The 20,071-nt window shown below is 34.8% G+C and overlaps 1 protein-coding gene across 2 annotated transcripts in view; it reads left to right on the top strand.

Moving 5' to 3' along the window:
- LOC141535524 (uncharacterized) overlaps window positions 1-20,071 on the top strand; it is a 227,502-nt gene that overhangs the window by 94,422 nt on the left and 113,009 nt on the right. The window contains exons 5-6 of one of the 2 annotated variants that reach the window (XM_074255488.1): window positions 3,083-3,437; window positions 3,523-3,694. The exons of the other annotated variant lie outside the window; for it this stretch is intronic. Of the exons in view, the coding sequence (XP_074111589.1) occupies window positions 3,083-3,437; window positions 3,523-3,694 (527 nt within the window). The remainder of the gene's footprint in view (window positions 1-3,082; window positions 3,438-3,522; window positions 3,695-20,071) is intronic. 2 annotated transcript variants of the gene reach the window in all.

Below are 20,071 nucleotides of genomic sequence, written 5' to 3' on the forward strand. Positions count from 1 at the left end.
GAGTGGACTACCTCAAGCAGGACTCGTCGTTTTCGGGTCCGTGGTCCTATGGATTTGGTCAAGATCCTTTATAGGTTGGATACGATCTGGCTGGCTATCTTGCATACATTATCTAGGTGTTCGCAGTAGGATAGTTTCTCGTCTATCATTACTCCTAGATAGCGCAGAGCCCGTGTTGACGTTAATGTTATACCTCCCATGTCTACTGTAAATGGTTTTGGAAACCATTTTTGTCGAGTCAGTACAACCATCGCTGTTTTTTGTTTGGCGAGTTTTAGGTGGTGTTTCTCAAGCCAGGCTTCGATAGCATCAATGGTGTCTCGAACTAGCAGTCTGGCTCCTCGGTACTGTCTACTACAATCGTAGCTGCGACGTCATCCGCGAAGCCCGTGAGTTCCACCTGCTTCGGCAGCGGAAGTTGCAGGAGCTCGTCGTAGTCAGCGTTCCAAAGGTCGGCCCCCAAAATTTGAGCCTTGGGGCACGCCAGCCGTTACGTCATACCGTTGCGTCTAAAATACCCCCCCCCCAATTCGCGTTGTTGAAGACATTTTTAACGTCGAATGTTAGGAGAAGACAGACCTTGTGAGCTTTGAGACTACCAGACCATGATCCTCTTGCTATCTCCGTTACCTTCTGAATTGCACCGATTGTTGATCGTCCTTTTCGGAAGCCATGTTGGTTAAAGGCAAAACCTCCAGCATGATAGATGTCATTGCGTAGCCTCCCTTGAATGAGCTTCTCGAGCAGCTTTCCGGCAATTTCCAGCATGCAGAGTGGTCTAAACGACGAAGGTGTTATAGGGGCTCCCTTCCCCTTGTCCAAAAGGACCAATCTCTACCGCTTCCAGATCTTAGGGAACGTGCCGGTTGTCAGACAGGCATTGTAGGCGCTTAAGAGTATGTCTGGGTACTCCAGGGCTACAGTCTTGATGACAGATGCCGGTATGACTTCATGACCAGGTGCTTTTCCTGTCTTGATAGTCTTTGCCACGTGCTGCAGTTCCTTGGTGGTAAAGGGTGTTGTTTTGCCATTTTTCGCATAATGTCTCTTCTCCCGGAGCGGGTGTCTGGGAAACAGCTCCGCCAAGATGCTGTTCATCAAGGCAGGACATTTTGGCGCTTCTGGCGAAGCCATTCCAACTCGTTTAGTAACAATTTGGTAGGCCCTACCCCAGAGGTCATTGTTGAGGTCGTTGCAGATCTCTTTCTTTTTTATCAGCGAACCATGCTCTATCCTGAATATTCAGATATTGTTCGGAGATAAGGCAGATGTCAATCTTGTCTTCGAAAACACGTTGGCGCAGTAGGTTTTGCGCTAAGGCGCACCTATTCAGGTTGCCCTATAGTATGCGTGTCATTTTTGACTTCTCGTGGCTTCTGCTAGTGCTGTACGGAATGCCTTGCAAGCTCCGGTACCAGGAATATGGCATAGATCGTCTTTGGCATCTTTGTCCGGAGTGCAGAGGAAGCAACTTGACTTCTCAGTGCAGTTTACAGCCCTGTGATTTTTTCCGCCACATTTGTAGCAGCACCTGGTTCTGTCTGGTCCCGCACACTGCTGTGTGTGGTGTCCGAACCCGAGAAACTTAAAGCAGTGAGTTACTTTTGCGACTTGGCGTATGCGGCAGTTAACCCACCCGCATCTTTATACGGGCCTTGTTAAGGGCTTTAGTCGCATTGGCTTCGTCGATCTCGCAGAAGGCTACCCGATTACCTCGTGGTGCGGGTTTTGTCAAATTCACCCATTTGATCTCTTGGCTGTCATTGAATTCACGTTTAAATGCTTCGCGGACTTCGCTCTCGGTAGAGAGATTTCATTCAAGTCGAGGATATCAATCGTTTTTGTGTATGTATGTATGTATGTATGTATGTATGTATGTATGTATGTATGTATGTATGTATGTATGTATGTATGTATGTATGTATATATGTATGTATTTATGTATATTTTTTCCGATGACCACATGTATCAGAAGTCTAATTTATATTTGACAATAAATTTGATTTTTATTTTGACTCTGAAACCAACAGTTTTGGTGTAATTTATAAAATTCGATCAAATTTTTAAACAATTGAACTTTGATCTTGAATAATTTTTGAACGCGTGGACAAATCAAAAAATGTTATCAGACCTTTTTTGTAGGGCGTTCAATTCTCTATACAGATTAGAACAGCAATTTATAAGTCAATCAGTGGTTTGAACGGTACAAAAATCAGAAGAAGCAAAAAAACAATTTTCCCATGTTATTATTATGGGAATTAAAAAAAATGCGATGAGGACAACCTTAATATTAATATTAAGAGCTCATCGTTTTACAGTAATTTTTTTACATCCAAACGAAACTTTTGAGCTTATTTTAAAGAGAAAAAAAAAATTTTTTTTTTGGATCACCCTAGTATGTATGTAAGTATGTATGTAAGTAGGTTTTGAGCTCGAAGGGTTCAGAATCATCAAAAAGCTCTTTGAGCTCAAAGAGCTCAAACTAGTACATGAATTGTATTTTTGAGCTCGCAAAAACATCATAAGTACAATTTTAACGGCCTAGGTATGGAATTTGCGAGAAGTTGCAGAAATGGCCCTGAGGGTCAACCGTTCTCCTAATTTTTTGTTAAATTTGAGGCCTGATTAGCTTCCAAGATCTACAGATTTGTAGTTTAAAAGTTATAGGAAACGAACATTTTTTTCAGACACTTTACTTTCGGGATCTTATAAAGTTTACCAAAATGAAACTATTTACGTTTTTACTATATTTAAGGACAGTAATTGATAGATTTGGTTGCAATAAAATGCATTCTCTCCGTTCAGGCTGTTTGAAAGTTATTTGGAATAAATAATTTCTTTTCAACATTTGGACTGAAACCAATCATTCTTTATGTTTAGAAAATTTTTTATTTTCCTCGCGAAAATTAAAAAAAACGTCAAATATGGTTAATTTTTTATTGTAGCGTTTTAATTCAAATGGAGCGTTTTAATTTAAAACTACAATGGTTCGTTCATATTTGAGCTCTTCGAGAGTATTTATGAATTTTTTCAGCTACTTGTAGTCTTATTTCATTATCAAACAATTTGTTTCATTTTATAGGATTTGCATAGAACTGGTTGTAGTTTATTTTGCGGTGCTGCTGGTCGTGATAATCAAGGGGTATTGCGTCGTGTGTTATTAGGATTTGCGCGATGGAACAAATCCGTTGGATATTGTCAAGGCCTTAATGTTCTTGCTGCCCTAATTTTGCAAGTCACCGACAAAGCTGAGACTTCTGCGGTGAAAATTATGATATATTTAGTTGAAGGAGTATTACCAGAGGGTTACTTTGCGGATAATCTTCGTGGTTTGACTGTGGATATGGCTGTGTTCAAAGATTTGTTACGTTTAAAACTACCAAGACTATCTCAACACATAGAATCTTTACAAAACAAAAACAAAAGTAAAGCAACAGGTATTTTGTCAACATTTGTTCGGTTACTCATAAGTATTATTTTTTTTTGTAATGTATTAATTGGGTTATGGATTTGTATTTACAGGGGACAGTTATGAACCACCTTTAATAAATGTATTTACTATGCAATGGTTCCTCACACTATTTTGTCATTGTTTACCTGAAAATACTGTCCTTCGTATTTGGGACCTAATCTTTCTAGAAGGCAACGAAATTCTTCTGAAAACAGCTTTAGCTATTTGGAAAGGGATTTCCGAGTATGTATCCAATACTTTTTTTAATACAATAGTATAAGTTAGAAATCCAAAATGCATACATTCACATCTCTGAACGATAAATCTTAAAAAAAATTTGTTCACTCGAGTATTCTAACAATCAGTTTAGTCGGCAGGGAAACATTAGGCCATTTGCTTACGACTTCCAATGAAAATATGGTAATTTGCAATTTTTCCTTATATACTTAGAAAAATATGTAGATCATTCTTTGAAAAAAAAAAAAAAAAAATCGCGAAAATTCCATTGTTTAAAAAATAGCAATTTTGCGATTCTGCTCGATCGTTTATAAACAAATTGCTGTAACTCTGCGAAAAATCGATTTACTTTTTTGGAATTCACTCCTTAAGAATTGATTTTCATACAAGACCCCGGGTATGAAAAAAATATGAAATGTAAAATTTAATTAACGAATGACCTTACGTTTTTGAGCGCAACTTATTCTGCGTACCTTTCACTTTTCAGGCGTGAGTTGTAACAGGGTAAAATTATCCTTAATCGATAAGTCACCGAATATCGATAATTTTTCGACATAGCACTGGCGCGTCTTGATCTTCGGGCCTAAAGGGAGAATAGGAGGGGGTGAGTTTGGGTTAAAATAGGTGAGCCGTGCAGCGGAACAGAGAGAAGTAGTGTGACCGCCAGACTGAGTGCCACGGAAATCAAAAAGGACCGTTCCCGAGAGTAGTGACGAGACGAAGGAAGCCAACTACAACAAGGACTTCATCCTCAACGTGTGAGTTAGATCATCGTTTTGCTCGTCAAGGTGTCAATTATTGCTCTGTGGGAAGGAAGTGGACCGCGGTTTATCCAATACCCAGTTACTTCTCCTAGACGAGTAGAACGCTAGTGATAATATTTTATATCAAGAATTAATTATTAAGAATTCTAATTTGAGAATTAATTATCGAGGATAATATAGAGTGGAAAATTATGGAGAATATTATATTATAAAATTATTCCGTCAAGTATGAATTTAATAATTTTGGGATTAAGTCCGTGAAGTAGTCAAATTGAAATTACTGAAACTTGATAATTATCGGCGTGGACATTAAGTCCTAGAAATTAGTTAATTGAGTCAAAAATTGTCACAGTAGGAGTTTAGTCAGAATTCATTAATTAAACTTGTGTTAATAATTTTGAACGTGATTGAGAATTTTATATTGTGATTTATTTAATTATCAAAAGTTAATTCAAGGTATTAAGACCTTTTGTTTTAAATAGTTATTGTATATTGTTAATACCATGATTATAAGTTACTGAGGAATTATAATCCATCTAATATTTTAACGGAATTAAAATTAACAATTGGAATTTGAGAATTGGTTGTAATTGAATATTGTTTGTCGTTTTATTAATTTACTAATGATTAAATAATTGATCTAAAATATTTAATTAGAATTTGTTACAGTAAATTTTATTAAAGTAAAATTTATAAAGTAGAGTCAAGTTAGTAGTGTGAGTGTGAGACAAGTGTGGGTTATGTGTGAGTTGCAGAGTGATTAGGTCTATGTTTCGTCGCTGGACCGTTACTGCTGTAGCTGGTGTGGGTTATGAGAGTGTGCTGCAGAACATCTAGGTCTATGTTTCGTCGCTGGGCTGTTGTTCTGTAGTAAAGTGTGTATAAGCTGCAGGAGTATCTAGGTCTATGTTTCGTCGCTGGGCTGTTACTCCTGTGAGCCGAGTTAACGATCCTAGTATATGATTCGTCTCTGTGCGAGTGACAGTAGTTAGAAATCGGGTAGACGCTGGGAGGGGCCCGTCACGTGTAGACGCCGGGAGGGGCACGTGTTAGAAATCAACGGGTAGACGCCGGGAGGGGCTCGTTGAGAATAAGTTAGAAATCAACGGGTAGACGCCGGGAGGGGCTCGTTGAGAATAAGTTAGAAATCGACGGGTAGACGCCGGGAGGGGCTCGTCGAGATTAAGATATTGTTAAGTGTGGAGTTAGTTTGTTGTTAGTCCGGTGGACTTATAGTTTTAAGTTTAGTTCTAAGACAGGTGTGGGAGACCGTTTGTTCGAAAAAGCCCGTCTAGTCATCGTATCGTCAATTGGAGGTTCGTTTGTAAATATCGTTTATTTCGCAGTTATTCTCCGCTTCGTTAGATTATAAGTGTGTGAGCGCTTAAATTTGTTAAGTTTGTTAAATTTTTATTGTTAATAAAACTGATCAGATTGTTAATTAAATTTTTATTATTTAACAGCACCTTCCTCCACTCTCTCTACCCTAAGATAAGTTTTCTCAGCTCTGGACCGGTTCCAGGAACCGTGATTAATAATCCTGGTGGCGCCCTGGTAATTTTTATTTTTGTTAGCTTTGTTTAGTTAAATTTAAAATTGATTAGGGGCCAACCTGAGCAGGTAAAACTGTTACAGAGTATTAAAACATAACATAGAGTGTACGCACCCTAGACTAGACTACAGTCTAGTCAACAAGTGCCTTTTTGGTAAACTTTTTCCAGCAATCTTCCAAAATTATATAATAACTGAGGTATCATCCGATTTAGAATGGCATTTAGATGATTTTTGAAAAAAATAAAGTTCTGCTGGCGAAAGTTGCAAAAGTTATCAACAATTAACTAAAATAAAGGGTTTAGTTTTTTGTAAATATCCCAAAAACTAATAAAGATTTCAAAAATTGTAGAAAAGATTAAACAATAGAAGGAAATTTTCTAAAGAAAATTTGGCTCCAGGAACTGTAGAACCAATATTTATCATTATTCCAGAAGGATGAAACTATGGCCGAAAACGGGTGTTCTGGTTTAAGTTAGCCATGCATACTTTGGACACTTTATTTATAAAAGTTATATTAACCTATTGAATATAAAGTTTAAGAAATGAAAAAAATCAGGAACCGACTGGATCAATGTATAAACAGTCATATCTGCCTAAAAAAAAGTTTTTATCCTAATTTTTCAATTTGTTCAAAATAACGTTCAAGGACAAAATTCAAAATTTTATATTAATGTTAGTGGGAACGAATAAGCGATTTCCATCGGCCCGCTAGCTCCTATTCTCCCACTTAAGTGAGTGGAAGGTAGCGGGCCTATCTCTGAGTGTAGCCAGTCCCCACTACTACCGAACAGTAGGAGGGACTAGTTCTGAATTCTCATTGGTTGCTGACCTCTCTGCCTTCTCTACCGGCTAGACGCCTTTAAAAATAGCAGCTGCTCAAGTTGCCACACAGTCCACTTCAAACCACCGAGCGAGGAAGAAGAAGAAGAAGAAGAAACAACTTACGGATCTACAGTAAGCGAGCAAGGCTTACCACCTATAGTGCAGTACTTCGGATAGCAAGCGTGCAAGGCTTGTCTATCCTCGACTCAAGTACCCGGCCAACTCGGACCATATCGGCTACGCTAAGTCAGTCTCAACGACAACTACGATCGAGTACTATCCTAATAGCTCTTTTAAGAGCTAAAGTCTAAACAGCTCTTCTCAGAGCTCTAATCTCAACAGTTCTTTTCAGAACTATAAGAGTGGCTCACAAGTCATCTCCGGCTTACCTTGCCTAACCTCAGTAGTTTGCTGTCTCAAACGACTTCTCAACTCTTAGTTGAGCACGAGTGACTTACAAGTCATCCTAGGCTCACTCAGCCACACTAGAAAACTACCACGGTTTTCATCAAGGCCATTCAATAATCAGTTTTTCTCAGGACTTCTCAAACATACGGTCTTTCTCAAGACCCCATCAACTTAATTTACGTAAGACTTCCCTCCCAAGTTGACGGAAAGCTCCGGTATAAGCTCGAATCAAACACAATTAGTTATGCAATAGGTAATGAATCATTTTTTCTGTTTCAATGTTTACATTGCAAGTGTGATAATTGTTAAACTATAAATTGGAGGATTTTTTCCTCTCTTGGAGCAATTCTTGGAAGGCTTGTAACAGGGTAAAATTACCCTAAATCGATAAGTCACCGGATATCGATAATTATTCGACATAGCACTGGCGCGTCTCGATCTTCGGGCCTAAAGGGAGAATAGGAGGGGGTGAGTTTGGGTTAAAATAGGTGAGCCATGCAGTGGAAAAGAGAGAAGTAGTGTGATCGCCAGACTGAGTGCCACGGAAATCAAGAAGGACCGATCCCCGGAGTAGTGACGAGACGAAGGAAGCCAACTACAACTAGGACTTCACCCTCAACAAGTGAGTTGGATCATCGTTCTGTTCGTCAAGATATCAATTGTTGCTCTGTGGGAGAGAAGTGGGCCGCGGTTTACCTAATGCCCAGTTACTTCTCCTATTTAATTATTATGGATCGTTTAATCGACGATTACACGACTCTACAAAAAAAATTTTCGTTCTTTGTCCTAAAGTTTATACTATTATTTTCCAGTTAGTTATGCACAAAAACGAAAAGAAAATATCTTTTTTCGGTATAAAGTTTGCTTTTGTGATAGTTATAATAATAATACTCATTTTTCAATTTTTTCATAAATTTTAATTGATGTTAATATTTTTAGAAAGACCGCGCGGTGAGAGTGGGGTATTAACGTTTACACTGTGCCGCTAGATGGCACCCGAGTGACAAACAACCATCAGGTGTTATTTACAAGCCCAGAATAACTTAAAATGTCGCCACGAAAGTGCAAATACGATGCTGATGCATTTTGTTTTATATGTGGTCAATTTATTAAAGTTCGAGACGTGAAATATGAACTAAAGAAATCTCACGTTCTCTGTGAAGCCTATGAAGCATATTTTGACTGTCCTGTATGGAATTAAGATAAGCCATGGGCTCCACATGTTGCTTGTAGTTATTGTAAAAGGTGTTTAGAAGGTAAGCAGTTTTTATTTAATTAAGCGATAAATCCAAAATAATAGACATATTAATTTTTATTTTTATATTTTTAGGTTGGTATCGAGGTGAGAAAAGGTCTATGAAATTTGCAATACCAAGGATTTGGCGAGAACCAAAAGACCATATTACTGACTGCTACTTTTGTATGGTGAATCCGAGTAAAAGACGTAGAGGTAAAAATGCAAAACCTATTGAATATCCTGACCTCGAATCTTCTTCTGCTCCAATTGCTCACGACCTGACACGACCATTACCTGAGCCACCAAAAAAATTATCGCAGAAAAGTAGCTCATCTTTTAGTTCTTATAAAAGTAATTCCGATAAGGAGTTTTTGCCTACACCTGAACAACTAAAACACTATCTCATTACTTCAGAAGATTTTAACGATCTAATTGGAGTTTTAAATTTGCCAAAAAATGAAGCAGAGCTTCTAGGCTCTCGGTTAAGACAGTGGAATTTGCTTGATGATGTCAAGATCACGGATCAGCGGACTAGGCATGAAATGTTTGCAACGTTTTTCACGAAGGAAGATGGACTTTGTTTTTGTAATGACATTAAAGGTATGTTTGAAGCAATTGGCGTACCCTGTATCCCTAGCGAATGGCGTTTATTCATTGACAGCTCTACAAAAAGTTTAAAAGCAGTTCTATTGCACAACGGAAATAAATTTCCGTCTCTTCCAATTGCTCACTCAGTACATCTTAAAGAAAATTATGAAAGTGTCAAAATTTTGCTTGAATCTGTAAAGTATCGTGAGTATAACTGGGAGCTGATTGGAGATTTTAAAATGGTGGGATTTTTAATGGGGCTACAGGGTGGATATACAAAGTATTCGTGTTATTTGTGCTTGTGGGATAGCAGAGCGGATTCTAAACACTATATTCAACGGTCATGGCCTGTAAGAACAGAATTGTGTGTCGGAAAACAGAACGTCAAATTTGAGCCGATTGTTGAAGCGGAAAAGGTGTTAATGCCTCCTTTGCACATTAAGTTAGGGTTGGTGAAACAATTTGTTAAAAAACTGGATGAAACTTCAGAAGCTTTTGGATACTTAAAAAAATTTTTTCCGAAGTTATCAGAAGCAAAGGTTAAAGCTGGGGTTTTTGTTGGTCCGCAAATAAGACAGATTTTCGCCGATAAAAAATTTCCAACGTTGCTGAATCGTACTCAAAAAGCAAGTTGGAACAGTTTTAAAGCAGTAGTTTCTGGATTTTTAGGAAATAATAAAGCTGAAAACTACGAAAAGTTGGTTCAGGATATGCTTATAAATTTTAAGGCCATGGGCTGCAGGATGTCATTAAAAGTACATATGCTGCATGCTCATTTGGATAAATTTAAAAACAATATGGGAGCCTATTCCGAAGAGCAAGGAGAACGTTTCCATCAGGGCATCATGAATTTTGAACAACGCTATCAAGGCCAATACAATGAAAACATGATGGGCGACTATATTTGGGGTTTATTGAGAGAAAGTAGCTATGAACATAAACGAAAAAGTAAAAGTGTGCACTTTTAAGTTATTTTCCACTTTTCTGTAAGCTAATTTGATAGTAAAACTTAATAAAAATAATAAACATTTTTATTTCGATAGTTTTATTTTCAATCAAAAATTAAAATCCGAGATTTTTAAAAATTTCGTTCAATCAGTCTTCTAAGCACAAAAGCAAAGTTTTTCATGCCATATATTTTTTTTCCGTCTTATTACGACCTAAACTACCGAAATTTAATGCTTTGCAATCAAAGTCAAATTTCATGTTGACCCGTGTTATTAATAGATTAATTGTGGAACATTTGCTAGTTTTGGATTTAGTGGTTTTCATGGGGGCTTATACCCGAAAATCTCTCAATCGACCTTGCGGGATAATTTAATAACTAAAAATTATTGTTAAGAAGTCGAGACTTACCCAAGCCAGCTTAAGCTTATTATTATTATCGCTAGTGAGTTGGCGGCGATCTACGCGCCGTTTGTCAGCGCATACGACTCCTCTCCCCTACATTCTTTTATTCTTTCTCGTGCTATGTACTCTTGGCGGTATTATGTGCTAACACGTGACTTACTATATTAATTATTATCTCTATATTCTTCGTTATATTTTTACAATATCATTTAATTATATTTTAGAAGTTTAAATAAAGATTTAATTAGATTATTAAACACAAATATTGGTTTATATTTAATTCACTTCCTCACAGGTTATTGAGGCCCAGTGCACGCTACCACAGCGTTTGTGAATTTATTAAAAAAATATAATAAAGTTTGTGGAAGTGATTTATTATAAGGTAAGAGTATGTATAAACATTAATTCAGAAAATAAAATATACAAAAATTAAGTAAGAAGATAAGACGAAATGAATAGATGAGTGAGTCATGCATGCACATAAAAGACAGAACGCAATAAATGCGTATTAACAGACGACTAATTAGACAACTTAAAAAATTGACGAATATTTATTTGCTTCATTAAATAAATTCATATATTTCTGAAAATAATTTTCAGTATATTAGACTGTGACAAAGAAATTAACATTGAGTAGATTGTCTTTTATTTTATGATGAAATAATCAGTGAAGCCTGTAGGCGCGAAAAATTTCAAGATGTCGGATAACGGCGTCATAATAATAATAATAACATATAAAAATCACGTGTATTACACCTTAGATTACGATGCTTTAAACTAGATTTTGGATTTGATTATGAATCATAATAAATTCTGAAATAAAATAAAAATGCATTTGGACATATCATAAATATTGATCAATATAAAATACATATCAGAAATATTTCGGTAAATTGAGACATGTGATGCTTGCGTTCGGTATCAGGTATCTTATAGTTTGTGAGGTTGTTTTGTTTGCATAATGTATCCCGAGTGTGTGTGTGATCAACCTCCTTCAACGTTGTTTCATTGCCGTGCGTGAAACTGTACGTGGGAATAGGTGTGCATACTCGAGGTGGTGCTGTGTAGATAATCAATCTTGCGTTTCAAATTGAAATGAATTGCAGTGCGTTCATTTTAATTTAGAAGCACGAAACAGAATTAATTATGAAGAGTATCTGGTATTAGACGAATAGAATTTTAGAATATTAATAATAAGAGATAGATGGAAAATTATTAATTAGATGATAAATTGCTAATTAAATGTATAATTAATTAAATTTAAATTCTGTTTCATAAAATCCGAAATAGATGTCAGAGTCGGAAGAAAAGACTCAACTGGTCGACTATGACAGCGACGGAAGTTTTGAGAAAACATCATCTGATTTAGAGAATGTTGGACAAGATCCAATATTAAAAATCAAAATTGAGAAAAATATGGATACCCTCCATAGTCTGTCACAATTCCACAAGGGATTGATTCATTTGACAGATAAAAACAATGCAGGACCATCAAAAACAACTGATGAGAATAAAGAGGAACAAGAGTTACAGGTTAAGATGAATAATTTCTCAACACCTGTCAAACCAGACCAGTTGACAAGTAAGTATTGGCTATAGAATAATTTAGAAGCTGTAAACTAAACTAGAAGATACACTCTAAGAAGTATAAAAGTGTTTAAGAATAATTAGATGAGGCCCATTTAGACATTAAGATGCTTAGATGTTAACAAAATTCCAGATACTAATTAAGATTATATGTTTACAGATAAAGATGAAGGTATTTTATACAAAACCGAAAATACCAAAGCCAAGATTGTCAGCTGTGAAAAAATGGTGATGGTTGGCAACAAAGAATTTGAAGACATGAAAATGCTGATGGTCGAATCCAACAAACAGACTCGTGAGATGTCAGCAGCACTCGGTAGAGTTGCGAAACGATTAGAGGAAGTCACTCACGAACTAGTCAAAGCTCTTAAGATGACGGTAGATGGACGCAGAGCCGAGCTAGATCGGGAAAAGGCTAAAATAGAAGCAACGAAGTTAAAAGATTCACATATAGTTCCTAATATCCCGAATAGAACACAGTTAGACGCTACAAATGGAAATAACAACATTACTAAAGAATTGAATTTGGTTAAAGATGCATTACTATTAAATCAAAATAAGATTAACATCAGAAGAGAATACAAGTTAACTCAAAAATCAAACTATAATATTTGGCTTGATTATTTAAAATTAGAACTAACTAGTTGTGATTTATTAGATGTAATAGATGAAAATAATAGTAATGAAAATAATTTACCAAATTCAATAATTTATAAAAGAAAATGTCTGGTTAGAGATATTATTATTAATCATTTAGATGAAGATTACCACAAGAAAATTCTCGATATTTCTGAACCTGTAGAGGTCTTAAAGAAAATCAAAGATTGTAGAAAAGAACAAATAAATCTTACTTCAAGCTTTGTTAGAAAAAGACTGTATTCAATTAAGATGAAAAAGAATGAAAAGGTCAATGATTTCTGTGAAAGATTTGACCAGATCATTAGAGAATATGAATCTTGCGGAGATGGGGAGCAATTAACTGAGCAAGAAATTAGAGCTGCGTTTTATCAAGCCATAACCCCAATGAATCCTCAATTAATGTCTGCAGATTTCATCAAAAGGTCCCATTCAAAAGAGATGACAATAAATGAAATGAAATCTTTTATCCTACAGTTAGAAGTCAAAAGGAAGACCAACGACGGGGAGGAGACGATCAAGGCTCAAACAGCCAAGGTGGACGGCAAGAAGAACTGCCACAGATGCGCCAAGCCCGGTCATAAAATTGAAAATTGTCCTCTATCGAAAGATCTATGGTTCTGTTACTACTGCCAGGAGATAAGGTCTCATAAGGGTTCAGAATGCAAGGATGGCAGAATCAAAAGTAAGATTATAAATAATAATAATATCAAATTTAGAGGTAAACTAGACAGACAGGGAACTCATAGAGCTAGACAGAATGTGAATTCTAAACCATATAAGAATGATAGACGTGATAGAAACTATAATACGAATAATCAGTACTTAGCACAAAATGCACTTAAACGGGATGGCATTAGTGCAAAAAGAACGACTGATGAAAAACAAGGTAAGAAACAATTAAATGAAGTTTTAATAGACGACATTAAATTTATTGCTGATTCAGGAGCAACAGATCATATCGTAAAGAATAGCTTAATATTAAGTAATTTTGAAAGATGTGAAAACAAAGTAATTAAGAGTGCCAATAAGAATAAATCGGCTGATATTTTAATAGATGGAAAAGGTGATCTTTTGCTTCATACGAATCAAGATAACAAGATAATCAAATTATCAAATGTTATTAGTGCTAAAGATGTATCAGATAATTTATTATCATTAAGAAAATTAGTAGATAAATGATTTAAGATTTATTTAGATGATAAATTGTTACGAGTATTTAGTTAAAAATCTAGAAGAAGTAATACTAGAAGGAACATATGAAAAGCCCAACTGGATATTGAACTTCAAAGTCAAGAACTACATAGGCAATGAAGATGAATCAGACTGGGGATATAACGCCTATCGCTGTAAAGCTGTGATAATCCAAGACTATAACACAAATGAAATAGAAATAGATTTGCAAAGAAGGGAGGGAGAATTAGAAAATGAAGAGTTAAAGGATTCTTCAATTAGAAGGAAGGAAAAAGATATAACATCTCCAGAAATGAAACAACACATTGAAAATTCAAAAAAGGACGTATTTAATTGGGATTCTAGTTTAATAACTAGAAATACAATTAAGTTAGACGATATTGAGAACATTAAGAATTTAGAAGAGTTATTTATATCAAATTCATTAGAGCAAGGAACAACAGACTCAAGTAAAATAAATGAATCTATGCTATGGCATTTAAGACTCGGTCATGCTTCATTGAACTATCTCAAGAAATTGCAGAAAGTATATAATAAATTGGAGAAGGTTAAATTTGATGATTCTATTTTAGACTGTGAAATATGTATTATGTCAAAGATGCAAAAACTACCATTTAAAGAAACTAGACAAAGAGCATCAAGACAATTACAAATAATACATACAGACACGATGGGTCCGATAAAACCAACCTCATACCCAGGACACAAAAGATTTATTAATGTGTACATAGACGATTATTCTAGATTAGCTAGAGCATATGCAGTAAAGACTAAAGATGAATCAGGAGAAACATTAGAAAAGTTTCTCATATCTACTAGAAATCTACTTGGTAAAGATGAGAAAGTATGCTATGTTAGATCGGATCAAGGAACAGAGTTTACTGATGGAAAATTTTTAGATGTCTTAAGAAAAGAAAAGATAGAATTGGAATTAACTCCGCCATATACTCCTGAACACAATGGAGTATCAGAACGATTCAACGCTACGCTACAAAGAAAAGTCAGAACCTATATGCTAGATTCTGGTTTACCCAAGAGTATGTGGGAGTTAGCAGTAGATGCAGCAGTGCATTCATACAACCGAACACCACACAAATCTATAGATTACAACGTACCACTGATGAAGTTTAACAAAAACGAAAATTGTCATTTTGACAAAATTAAAAGATTTGAATGTATTGGATATATTAGAATTCCAAAACCAGAGCACAAGTTCAGCGAGAGAGCAATCAAAGCAGCCATGGTGGGATATAGACCCACAGGATACTTATTATGGCATCCAAATACAAGAAAATTTCTATAATCAAGACATATTAGATTTAATGAAAAATTAGTGTACAAAGATGTATATAAGAATAAACAAATAGAAGAAACTGAATATGAAATTAGGTGGAAGTCAAACGAAAATGTACCAAACAATCTAGAAGAGCAAATCAACGAAGAAAAGGAGAAACCAGAACAAAGAAAAAGAGGAAGACCCCGCAAAAATCCACTAGATGTTAAACACTTAAATGAAAAGAAGAATTCATCAGAAGAAATTAGACCATGTACTAGAGGTGAGATAAAAAGAAAATTAGAATCTGAAAAGGATAAAGATAGAAAATTACTTGAAGACATAAGCTTTGTAAGAAGCGCCAATGCGTCAGAAGATCAATCAAAGAAGGATGAACAAGAACTGATAAATTGTCTAATCACTTCGTTAAACAAAGAACCAATCAACTATGATGAGGCAAGCAATTCAAGTGAAAGATGTCAATGGATGAGAGCTATCAAGGATGAACTGAATTCTATAACTAAAAATGACGTCTGGGAATTCGTAGATTTGAAAGAAGCAAGCAAAACGGAAAGAAAATTAAACATCATTGATTCAAGATGGGTATTTAAAAGGAAAGTAGAAGTAAATAAAGATGTACTTTATAAAGCACGACTAGTGTGTCGAGGTTTCAAAGACAAGAATGACTATGACTTAAAAGATACATACTCGCCAGTGTCTAGACTATCACTCACACGAGCATTACTCTCAATAGTAAATAAATATGACCTAGAAATTTGTCAATACGATGTGAAAACAGCATTCCTTTATGGAAAATTAGATGAAGATATTTATATGAAGATACCCGAAGGTCTAGATATAGATGAAGAGACAAAACAAACAAAGATACTCAAATTAAAGAAATCGTTGTATGGCTTAAAGGTAAGTCCAAAGAAATGGAACATTAGATTTAACCAAGTGGTAAAAGAAATTGGTCTCGAAAACGATTTACACGAACCATGTTTGTATACTTGGAGAAAAAATGGAATCATAGTTGTGTTGCTAATTTATGTAGATGACATTTTAGCCGCTAGTAATGATAAAACAAAATTAGATGAAGTTGAAAATCACTTATGCAAGAACTTTGAGATGAAAATTCTTGGTGAACCCAGGAAGTTTCTTGGAATTGAAATAGAAAGAAATAGACAAGAGAAATACATCGTATTAAATCAAAGTAAGTATATTGAAAGCATTTTAGATAGATTCAAGATGACAGATTGTAATCCTCAAAACACTCCAATGATTACTAGATAAACTGAAAATAGATGCAAAAGAAGAAAACTAGAAGAATCAGTGTCGTCAAAATGTGAACAATTACCAATAACTAGAAAAGCTCCATACAGAGAGGCAATTGGAAGTCTTATGTACTTAGCAAATGGAACTAGACCAGATATTGCTTTTGCTGTACATTATTTAGCTAGAAAACAATTAGATGCCAACGAAGATGACTGGAAAGATGTTAAAAGAATTCTGAGGTACTTAAAGGGTACTGTAAATTCAAGCCTAAAATACACAGGAAACTCAGATGAACTAGAAGCTTTTTCGATGCGAGTTTTAGAGACAATGATAACTCAACTTCTTCAGGTGGATACATTATTAGACTGTTTGGTGACATAATAGCATGGAGAAGTCACAAACAAAATTACGTTACGCTTTCGACTTGTCAAGCTGAATACCTGGCAATGAGTGATGCGTGTCAAGAGATAATATCTCTGGATAAAGCGATTAGATTTATTACTGGAAAAACACTATTTCCTACGACGATTTGGTGTCATAACAAGTCAGCAAATGACTGTACCAAAAGAGATGGTGATCATAAACTTTAGATGTTCGATAATAGTGTAAATGAAATTAAATTAGAGTTACTAGAAAGAGAGAAAACGGGTAATAGAAAGTACATGGCAAACACCCATGGTAATTTCATTAAACAATGCGTTAATGAAAATAGAATAAGAGTTAGTTGGATATCTACAAAAGAGAACCTAGCAGATATACTTACAAAACCATTACCTGCAGAATCATTTAGATATTTAAGAGATAGACTTTTGAACTAGAATAATTAGAAGTTCACAAATTGTTAAAATTAATTATAATTATATTTTCACTATGTTACAGAAAACTTTGTTGATCGTAAGAAGTAGCGCAGTGGAAGCTGGACGTGGGAAAATGGAGGGAGTGTTAAGAAGTCGAGATTTACCTAAGCCAGCTTAAGCTTATTATTATTGTCGCCAGTGAGTTGGCGGCGATCTACGCGCCGCTTGACAGCGCATACGACTCCTCTCCCCTACATTCTTTTATTCTTTCTCGTGCTATGTACTCTTGGCGGTATTATGTGCTAACACGTGACTTACTATATTAATTATTATCTCTATATTCTTCGTTATATTTTTACAATATCATTTAATTATATTTTAGAAGTTTAAATAAAGATTTAATTAGATTATTAAACACAAATATTGGTTTATATTTAATTCACTTCCTCACAATTATCAATTAATTAATTAACATCCGAAAATTTCGTTAATTTTATTGTTGTAATTTTTATAATAATTAACTTAGTAGAAATGATTGATTTTTGTCGTTGAAAAAAATCGATAAAGTTTTATTCGTGGAATTTTGGTCAAGTGTCAATTTTTGTGTCGCAGTACATTCCAATACCCAAGGTCAAGCAAAACAGCTAGCGAATGTTCTAGCAATTAAAATTTGAATATTTCGACTTGTGTCGAATTTTTTATAATTGATAAAACGATCAGAACATTATTGATAATATTTTATATTAAGAATTAATTATTAAGAATTCTATATTGAGAATTAATTATTGAGGATAATATAGATTGGAAAATTATTGAATATTTTATATTAGGAAAATTATTAATTGAGAATATTATAGAGTGGAAAATTATTAAGAATATTATATTAGGAATTATTTATTGAGAATATTATATTATAAAATTATTCCGTCAAGTGTGAATTTAATAATTTTGGGATGAAGTCCGTCCAAGTAGTCAAATTAAAATTACTGAAACTTGATAATTATCGGCGTGGACATTAAGTCTAGGAATTAGTTAATTGAGTCAAAAATTGTCACAGTAAAAATTTAGTGAGAATTAGTTAATTAAACTTGTGTTTTAAACCTTTTAAACCTTTTGTTTTAAATAGTTATTGTTATATTGTTAAGACTATGACAATAGGTTACTGAGGAATTTTAATCCATCTAATATTTTAATAGAATTGAAATTAGCAATTGGAAAGTGAGAATCAAAATAGTTAGTTAGAAATTGATTGTAAATTGAAGGTTGTCGTTTTACTAATTTACTAATGATTGAATAATTGATTTAAAATATTTAATTAGAATTAGTTACAGTCAATTTTTATTAAAATACAATTTATAAAGTAAAGTCAAGTTAGTAGTGTGAGTGTGAGACAAGTGTGGGTTATGTGTGAGTTGCAGAGTGATTAGGTCTATGTTTCGTCGCTGGACCGTTACTGCTGTAGCTGGTGTGGGTTATGAGAGTGTGCTGCAGAATATCTAGGTCTATGTTTCGTCGCTGGGCTGTTGTTCTGTAGTAAAGTGTGTATAAGCTGCAGTAGTATTTAGGGCTATGTTTCGTCGCTGGGCTGTTACTCCTGTGAGCCGAGTTAACGAGCCCGGTATATGATTCGTCTCTGTGCGGGTGATTGTAGGTTTAGAAATCGGGTAGACGCCGGGAGGGGCCCGTCACGTCTAGACGCCGGGAGGGGCTCGTCGAGATTAAGATATTGTTGTGTAGTTAGTGTGTGCGTGAGTGAATTTTGTTAACTAGTTTTAAGTCAAACCTTGTTAAGTTTTTTTTTTATTGTTAATAAATGTTGATCAACCTTGTTAATTAATTATTTATTATTCAACAGCACCTTCCTCCACTCTCTCTACCCTAAGATTAAGTTTTCTCAGCTCTGGACCGGTTCCAGGAACCGTGATTAAAAATCCTGGTGGCGCCCTAATAATTATATTGGTTGTTAGTTTTGTTTATTCATTTATAAAATTGATTAGGGGCCAACCTGAGCAGGTAAAACTGTTACAGGCTTCAGAATAGATTCCTGTTAGAAAAATTAGAAAACTTTGCAGTTTTTTAACAATAATTCTCTTTGTTGAAAAATTAAAACCTTGAATTGACCATCGAAAAAATTTGTTTTTTTCAAAATATTATTAATGATCCGTCCGTTTTTATGTTGTTTGAAGCTGCATAAAAATGATTTTTTTTTATTTTTATCTCTTATTGTTTAAGAAATCGTTATAAACAAATGCGTTGTTCAAAAGATAATTGAAAATTTATTCATGAAATTTCAATCTTCGATATAAATAATGATTTTTAAAAGAAAAATTATTCCTCAAACAAATTCCCGGAGTTTATTGGAATTTACAAACAATTTTTTTGTTTATATTTATGATATTAATTTGTGATTTAAAAATATTAATAACTTTGTAACGGGTTATTCTTGCTACTTGGTCACCCTTCCCTGGCGGATCTGAAATACCGTAGAAATGCGGTATTGTACGGTAACAATACGGTCGATATACTGTATGGCCACCGTAGATTACAGTAGCATTCTACTTGCACAGTAGAAACCGTAAAACACCGTAACGTACAGTAAAGAGTGGAGAAAATACACTATAGAACGGTAAAATTACGGTACAGTTACAATAGCGTACGGTGAAAATGCGGTAGAATATATACTTCTGAACTTTCCGCATTACCGTATTCCAATGGTAACCTACCGTCAAATATACCCTATCTTAGCGATAAGTTACCGTACAATAACGGTAAATTACTGTACAATCGCGGTACTTTGCCGTATAATCTCCGTAATTTACGGTATCATATTGTATTACGGTAAATAACTGTACGTACCGTACTCTACCGCACTTTGTATCTGTCAGGGCTTTTATTATT

Source organism: Cotesia typhae, unplaced genomic scaffold (genome assembly GCF_013202065.1).
Source record: "Cotesia typhae breed Kobodo isofemale line unplaced genomic scaffold, CoteBio_Ctyphae scaffold_13, whole genome shotgun sequence".
NCBI lineage: Eukaryota > Metazoa > Arthropoda > Insecta > Hymenoptera > Braconidae > Cotesia > Cotesia typhae.